At 45.1% G+C, this 8,723-nt stretch overlaps 1 protein-coding gene across 1 annotated transcript; it reads right to left on the bottom strand.

The window, feature by feature from the left end:
• Positions 1-929: 929 nt before the first annotated feature.
• Positions 930-8,121, bottom strand: LOC123127717 (uncharacterized). Its single transcript, XM_044547518.1, has 6 exons — positions 7,979-8,121; positions 7,098-7,265; positions 6,848-7,024; positions 6,503-6,700; positions 4,484-4,600; positions 930-4,212 (listed from the first exon to the last, which is right to left on the bottom strand). Exons 2-5 carry the CDS (start codon positions 7,176-7,178, stop codon positions 4,520-4,522), a joined length of 537 nt encoding a protein of 178 aa, XP_044403453.1. The 5' UTR covers positions 7,179-7,265; positions 7,979-8,121; the 3' UTR covers positions 930-4,212; positions 4,484-4,519.
• Between the last annotated feature and the right edge of the window lie 602 nt (positions 8,122-8,723).

Below are 8,723 nucleotides of genomic sequence, written 5' to 3'. Positions count from 1 at the left end.
GTGGGAAGGCAGAATTGTCCCCGCTATCACAGCTGCAACGGTCGTTGAGCTCCGGAAAATCCACACATGGAACTGGTTGACGAATGAAGATTTCAACAAGCGGTCGGGAGCACGCGAGTTTGTGCAGGAAGCTGTCAAGAAAGTCACCAAAAAGTACAAGTGATCACGTGGCGTTACAGACCGGACGCACACCTTACATTCTGTTGCCGAGGAATGTAAGGTATTATCTCGTTGTTTATCGTTGAAAACTATGTTTGTGTGCTATGTTGTGGCTACAACCCCGCGTAGGCTACTATGTAGTGGTGGTGTGCGAGTGACATTTGAATAGTTCCATGTAATATATGTGTGGACGTGAACCTTCTTTTAGGCGTAATTATTACAATGATTTCGTCGTTTCTAGCACCGGTTTGATGCTTTGAACGCGTCTACGATGTTTTAAAAACAATGGCAAATGTAGTTCATCAGACATGGGTAGTGGAAGTCATTGTCGTTTTACATTTTTGGCTGTTTTGCTTCTTCATTTTCATCGGTAACTGCACGGGGGTAGGTTGATCATGCAGCCACAACGTTTTTGCTGGGGTTTATGCACGTTACGCTGTTTTCCAACTTGTTTCCCATACACTTGCACACAACTCACTACGTGGCCGTAAACCGCGTCATTTTTGTCATGTGAATACATGCCATGCAGAGTCATCAGGAATACCATGGCATATGTCCAGTACATCTAACATGGCAGATACAGTACAAACAACATGGCAGCTCCAGCATAATTAACATGGCAACTACAGCACAACTAAGATGGCAGATCCAGTATAATTAACATGGCAGATCCACTACAACTAGCATGGCATATTCAGTACAAAACAGCATGGCATATTTAGCATAAATTAGCATGGCATGTTTAGTATCAAAAATCATGGCAGACTAACTACACATAACATGGCAAATTAAATGCATACATCATGGCAGATTAAGTACCCATAACATGGCAACTGCATTTAACCATTCAATGAATTTTCCCTTGCACTTCTGATGCCCCTGAAGAGTTATTCCCCCAATTGTTTTAAAAAAGAATTCTCAACATCTAGGGTACAAAACAAAATGTCCACAACGCCACAATTTTTGCTCATGGATTGGCCGCCCCTTTCTTCGTTTTCTTGTGTTTTGCTTGGATCTCCAATCCCGACTTATACCTTATCTCTCTTGGATGACCCTTTGTGATGGAACGGGGTGGGTTCCTGACCTGGATCTGTGTGCTTGCTGTTCCAGATCCTATCTTTGAGTTTTCAGACGACGGTCCCGTGGATGAAGGCACGCTTGATGTGCGGGGGAACCGGTGTAAGGCTTCCTCGGATTTCCTCTTCTTGATCTCATCAAGCTCTCTTTTTAGTGCTTTCCTGTGTTTTTCTGCGGCTCTCGCTATATCATCACTCTTGCACGCTTCATCAATTAGCTCAGTATGGTTCTTGGTCAGCACAACGTGCCTCACGGCTTCCATGGTTGACTCTGGTCTCTCATCATGCACAGCCAGAACTGCGTGTGTTGTTTGCGGCGCCAACGCATCGTCAGCGTCCCAAGTCCATCGCCGCCTTATGAAATGTCGGGGCATCCGTGTCATAGCGTTCACGTCCATTACTTTTAGTATGTGACAGCACACAATGCCGCCCCGTTCGAACTTGCAGCATTGGCAGTAGAACTCGCCTTCGCCTATCGAGGCTGTGACGAAGTAGTTCCTTCCTTTGTCCGGGTCTTCAGGTTCTGAATCTGACATGCCCAAAATAGAACACACCTTGAACGTACGTTCGTCCACCTGGAAAGCCGTGAACATACTGGCACGCTTTATTTCTTCCTGGAATCTGCATTTTTTGTGTGTTTTCTGTTAAACTATTATGGGCTTTTTTCTTGTAGCACCTTATGTTGTCATGGAAAATAGATATACATTTTGTTTGAACATGGCAAACGTAATTCATTGAACATGGCAAATATAGTATGTTGAACATGGCAAATGCAGTACGCTATACATGGCAAATGCAGTACAATAGACATGGCAACTGCATTTTCAACAAACATGGCAGATGCATCTTATTTAAACATGGCAACTGCATTTTGTTAAACATGGCAACTAGAGTTTATTAAACATGACAATTGCATTTCAGCAAACATGGCAGTTGCATTTTAGTAAACATGGCAATTGCATTTCAATAGACATGGCAACAACATAACATTTTCCATTTGACACTAGCATTTGCACACCAACATGTCCAGTGAAAGTACATTGCATTAAACATGGCAACTGCATTTCATTGAACATTAAAACTGCATCCGGGTAAGCATGACAAACAGAATTTCTATTGAATATGACAACTGCATCTGAGTAAGCATGGCAAACAGTACTTTATTAAATATGGCAACCGCAAAATCATGGCAACTGCATCGCACTCTATAAGGCACATACTAACTTGGTGCTTTTTCTGTAAATAAGACTGTAACGCAACTGACTTACTTGTTAAAGATCTTGTTGGTGTATATCTTGCTCATTTGCCTCTCCATCGATAAGTACGTTAGCAATTTTGACTGCTTTAGCGCGATGTTCGCTTCTTGCTGCAGCTCAGATTCCAGAATTTTTGTTTTGCAAAGTTGTGTACTGCTTGGCAAACTATAGCAATAAGTTGCCAGGACTGACATACCGCTTCAAAACAGCATTAATCTCTCGCTGCGCTGCGTAGTCTGCAGAAAGGGGAAGAAGCACTGCATGAAGTAGGCCGGCACCCGGTACATTCGCTTCTCCCACAGGCTTAGAAGAGTCTCGTTGTCTTGGACTTGATGTGTTTCAGTCATGGCCATCCAGCTCCTTTCAAACTCCTCCACCGTCAAGCTGTGGTCCACGCACAGTTCGAATGCCTTGTGCAGCTCTGGACGGTCAGCAAAGAACGGTCCTAACGTCTCCTCAGCCTTCTTTATAATGTGACACCTACAGTGCATGCGCTCTGCCAACGGAAAGACCTCCTCTATGCCTGCACGCATGCTGAAATCCTGGTCCGTTATTATGTTCATCGGAGCAAGTCTATCCATGCACTCCAAGAAGGTCTTGAACAGCCAAACGTACCCAACCATGTCTTCGTTCCGGACGAGCCCGCAGCCGAACTGCAACGACTGATTGTGGTTATTTATCCCTATGAACGGAGCGCACGGCATCTTGTACATGTTGGTGAGGTACGTCGCGTCGAATGAAATGCAATCTCGGAAATGTTTGTAGGCTCTCCTTGCAGCACCATCCACTCAATACATGTTCCTGACACGGTCCTCATCGTCCAACCTTATCCTGTAAAAGAAATCTGCATCTTCTTTGGCTTTCTCATCAAAGTAGGCAATTGTGACCTCTATGTCTGCCAACTTGCTCTCTCTACGGTACCTTGCCCGTAGGTTTGTGACGTCAGCTGGTATGTACGGCATGCTACTCAGAGTCCCCTTTTTGCTGTGGATGAGAGATAGTATCTGCACCATTCTCGATGGACCGACGTTACAATCATGTAGCAGCTTTACGAATTGCCTTTTGACGGAGGTGAACCCTCTGTGGGCGGTCAGAAATTTCACCAGGTCGAACTTCTTTGTCAGTTGGTGGTTGTGCTCGTCAAAATACTCATTGACCACCCACTGTGCTCCATCTACGTTTAGCTTACACCGGACAGGGCACTCAGTCTTCTGAATGATACCTCTCTTTCGTTCCGGAACGACAGGCGCATCGCCTTTCCCATTCTGTTCCTGCGTGCCTTGTGTCACCTCATCTCACCTCTGCTGTACTCGTTAGTTTTCTTAATTTTCCTACGGTACTCGGTGTTGACCGCAAACCCATGGAACTTTGCATATGTCTGGTAGTATTTCTTTGCTGCTTCGAATGACTCAAATCTCTGCCCCATGTACGGTGGCTGAGGCACCACGATCTCTGATTGCCCACCATCTTCATCCCCTTGCGCGTCGTCGTCAGTTTCATCGTTCACTTCAGTATGGGCGGCAGTCCCATCTACCTGAGAGTTGCCAGTGCTTGTGTTCAAAGGGGTACTTGCCGGCATTGCTGGAATGATTGCCATTCCCGACTCTGACTCGAAATTGTTTGCGGCATGTTTGTCTGCTGTCTGGTGGAACGCATCTTCCGTGCGCTCAGAGCTCCCCGCAGTAGATGTGTCAGCGCCGCGTGCATTATAGTTGTAGGTTCTGTAACAGGGAAAAACAGGTACGAGATTAAGAATTTTGTGTTGGATAACATGTGAATCGCAACGAATCACACCATCTTCGAGTGATTTTCCATGACATCTTTTACAGACAGCAAGCCGTCAGTCTGTAGATGGTCATTTTTATGGCAGCTGTAGGTGTGCAGACATGGCACCTACTGTTCAACAAACATGGCAACCATTGTTTTGCCTACAAATAACTACAAATAGCAAATGTAGCGTTGTTTTATGTGGTTCAGATATTTTCCCTCTACCTTGTTGTGCTGTATTTGACCATCATGTGTGGTCTGTTACACCATAATGACGTGATCCACCAGGAATTTGCGAAGCTTGCCAGGAGACGTTTGCCGGATCACCACCAGCGTAATAACCTGCAATCATAGTAGTGGTTGGTCAAATCGCGGCAAATGCATTTCGTGCTAGCACGGCAACTGCAGTTGCCCTTATGTGGCAAATGCATTTTTGCTTGCATGGCAACTGAAGTTGCATCGGTAGGGCAATCGCAGTTTGTTATTAGATGGCAATTGCAGTTGTCATGAAATGGCAACTGCAGCTTTTCCTACATGGCAACTGCAGGTGTGCAGAGATGACAAATGTTATTTTTAATACATGGCAACCGTAGAAGACCAGTCATGACAATTTTTGTAGTTGTCAACTATGCCTTGTGCTGACTGAGCATCCGCATCTTCACTATGTTTATGGACTCACCTGTGTACGACGTCGATGGCAGGTACATGGGTGCTGCCTGATTCCACGTGCTGCACGAAGGCTCTGCATTTTACACCCGTGAAAACTCGTAAGTCCTTTTGCCATCTTTTTTTCATGTTCATTTTTCATGTCCACAGCATTATATGCTCTTTTTTCGTTTTTGCATTACCTTGATTAGCCATACTAGCTAGTTGGAGTTGGCTGCCCGTACATTTGTCAGCGTTAGCGCCTTGTGACTGCACTTGCCACAGGGCCCCCCTAAGAGTGTTCTGGTCATAAGAACCTGCAAGACAAATGACAGTGCACGACATAAGTAGAATGTCATGTCCATCGTCGCGAAGATGGCAAATGTTTCTCTTCATTTTTTAGCACGCATCGTACCTACGCCTGCATACTGTTCTAGCAGCGGCAGCAACGGCCCTGCAGAGATGAGCTGACTGTACTCTAATGCATCGAAAGGTGGCGGCATTTCTGGCCTTTGAGAACCCCAATCATCTGCACCATCTTCGTGATTCATTCTTTTCCGTGTCTCGCTTCTGTTCTGATGTGCTCTCAATCACTGGATGAACAAGAAGGCATCAACAATCCAAATTTTTTTTATCATTGTACTGCTTGCATGTAAAAGTTAACACGTCAGTGCTATCACATTTTCATGCGTTGGCAACCAACATATCATGGCTAGTAGGACATGCACATCCACTATCCTTTTCTAAAATCTGGTGCTAGCTATCCGTTTGATTCGATGGCATCAGGCTCTACAATAGGATGGCAAGCAATAAGTTGACATGATGGCAGTTGACGACAATGACATGTGGCAACTGACGTTATACACCAATGGCAATTAATTTTCACACCCCCCATTATTCCAAATTTATCAATTCTCTCTCCTTTTTTATGGATTCCTGCACATCCATTCATTCACCAACTAGGAGCATCAACCTACTGAGAACTCACGGTTATCTCTAGCATACTACATGGCAGATCTAGTGTATTCTGCTTGGCAACTGCGAAGTCACACAACGTATGTAGTGTTTTAACCCTGTAGGATGGATCTAGTTACCAACTTCGTTGGTAATTTTGCAATTTTCTGCCCAGAAGGAGGATGAGAAACAGTAGGGAGATCGGGAGATTCACCTGCTTTTAGCTGGTCGTCTCTGGAGGGCGTTGTTGGAGTGGGGGTTGGGGGGTGGGATGGGGTGGGGGGAGATAAGGGGTGTGGTTTGCGGTGGGAGCGCCCTACAGATCCTCCCTGGTTGCCATGGCAACCAGAGATGGCCGGCGACGGAGGTCGGGGTTCGACAGGCGGGAGGCGAGGGCGCAGACGAGAAAGGGGACGGATCAAAGGTCGGGAACGGCTAGGTCGTACAGGCAGCGGCTCGTCTGGCCCGGACGAGGCAGTGCGGGCGGGGTTGCCACGCACCGGACGTGCGGGCGCTTTTGTGCGCGCGGACGGGGTCGTGCGGGGCGGTTCCCGTCCATGCCACACGATGCGTGCGGGCGGGTTGCCCTCCACGCCATACGTGTGGCAGTTATCGGCTTCCTTCCGAAATAGTATTACAGTTTACCTCAGAGGAATCGCCAAATTCAGGCCACCATATCATCTTCAGAGCTTTTGCAATTTTTAGTAACGTCCAACCCTCACAGTTGATGCCAGATACATCCTTAATGAGATCACCTGCATTGCGCAAGGCTCTAGAATACTTCTTCTCAACAGAATCACACTGAAACAAGGCAGAAGCCGTGGCAACGATTTGCTCACTGACCTGGACACAAAGAAGATTGCTTCATCACTAAAGCAAAGATGCAACTATATTTTCTATAGAAGTTGCACATAACACAAGCTATCATACAGTGCAATACCAAATGACAGGGAGCTATAAAATAAAAAGCATGGTAACTAGTTAACTCACCATATCTGATTCGACATCACAGCCATAATGACTCAGTACATATTGTAGTCCTAGACTCAGCGGGAGACGGTCAGCTTCAGCCAGCTGTGATTTCTCCTCAGGCACCAAACTTCGCATGCAATGCTGTACGCCCCACATTACCTCCATTACAGTTGTATTATACAGGCAATCTATTTTCTGGAAGAAGTCACAGCAAAAATGATGATGAAAGTAGTTCAAAATATAGATAAACCAGGAACTTAATACTCACCAGTCTCTCTTCAATAATTTTTTTATATTCAAGCTTTCCAACAGCCATTTTCTGATCAGGGAAGCGACAGTTCATGATCATCTTAATAAGCCTTTTGCTGACACCAGTACTTTCATTAATGGCGCTGGACTTGTCCTCAAAAGTTTGAAACTCTTCCAGCAAAACAGCCTGACAAAGATATAAACAAGGATGACCATGTTCAGTGGCAAAAAGAATCGATTAATGAATTATCATGTCGTGTCTCTCAATCAGGAGAGGATGCTGATTCAGTAGATATATCTTAACCGTCACGATAGAACCTTCATCAAATACTAGTGTAATTCAGATTATATAAGTTCATAAAGCAAGGTAATGAGATGTAGTTTTGCAACAGACCACAGTGCTGCTCTTCAATAGTAGCAGCACATCAAGTACTCCCTCCGATCCTCAGTTCCTAAGTATAAGACCTTTTAGAGATTCCACTATGAACTACATACGGATGTATATAGACGCACTTTAGAGCGTAGATTCACTCATTTTGCTCCGTATGTAGTCTGTAGTGGAATCCTAAAAGGTCTTACATTTAGGAACGGAGGGAGTAACTGATTTGTTAGAAGTCCTGTTACACCGATGACATGATACTTAATTTAGCAGAAGTAGTTTTGGACGTGCATGCATTTGCATCAAGGGTACATTTAGAATTATGGATGAAAGTTGTGTTAGCCTCTCAATTATTTAAGAAGTAGTAATGAACAATAATGTTCCTCCCTCAACACAAAATAAATAAATAATGAGGCAATCATGAATGGTGCAAGATAACTAGTAGGATTAATTTGGCGGCGAACAACATAAGAAAATAACAATCAGAAGCAGGGAATCAAACGAAAGAAGTGGGCACTAACACGTTTTGCCTTCCGACTATCACTAAAGTTAACCCATATTTCCTGGAAGAGACAAGGATAAAACAGAAAATTAGGTAATTGACATAGACAACAAGAGAAAGCAAGCACATCCGTAACCAAGGAAGGAAGAACATATAGTACACCTCCACAGCATTTGGTCGGTTAATAAGTAACCCACAAAATGTGAAAATTGCAAAGCCTGAGGGCGTCTAAAACAGAATCAGCATCAGTCCACTATCCCCATGGATGGCAGCTGCAAAAAAGAAGTAAAGCAAACTTAAGCAAGCATGATTATCAAGAAAAGAAGTAAAGAATTCAAATATCAAAAATGATGCCAGCCCTTGCCAAAGGGGCTCTTATACATCGCCTGGGCTACTATGAATACCGAGTTCGACCAACCCCAGTGCAGCACACTAAGATTGGCGGCCCATCGTACCCAAAAAAAGACCTGTTTTACAGGTCATCTTCCACCTTGTGCTTCTGTGGGAGCGGGGCAACCCCGTCCATCATCGCTCCTCTCCTCCTCTCATCCCATGCTTCTGCACATCCGCTGGCTGTGCTCTCCACTCAGATGCTACCGTCGGTACCTCACACCACCCGATCCTCCCCAGATCTCGGCGGTCAGACCTTCACCCTTAGATATCTACTATATCTAAATAGGAACCCCCCCAGTACCTAAATTCTCTGCGCTCTCGTGCGTCCACGTCACCCCTATTCTTTTCCTCGCATTGTCTGCTCCCTGCCC

Source organism: Triticum aestivum, chromosome 6A, assembly GCF_018294505.1.
Source record: "Triticum aestivum cultivar Chinese Spring chromosome 6A, IWGSC CS RefSeq v2.1, whole genome shotgun sequence".
NCBI lineage: Eukaryota > Viridiplantae > Streptophyta > Magnoliopsida > Poales > Poaceae > Triticum > Triticum aestivum.
Note: the sequence above shows the minus strand (reverse complement) of the source record. Positions and strands in the feature narration are given on the sequence as shown.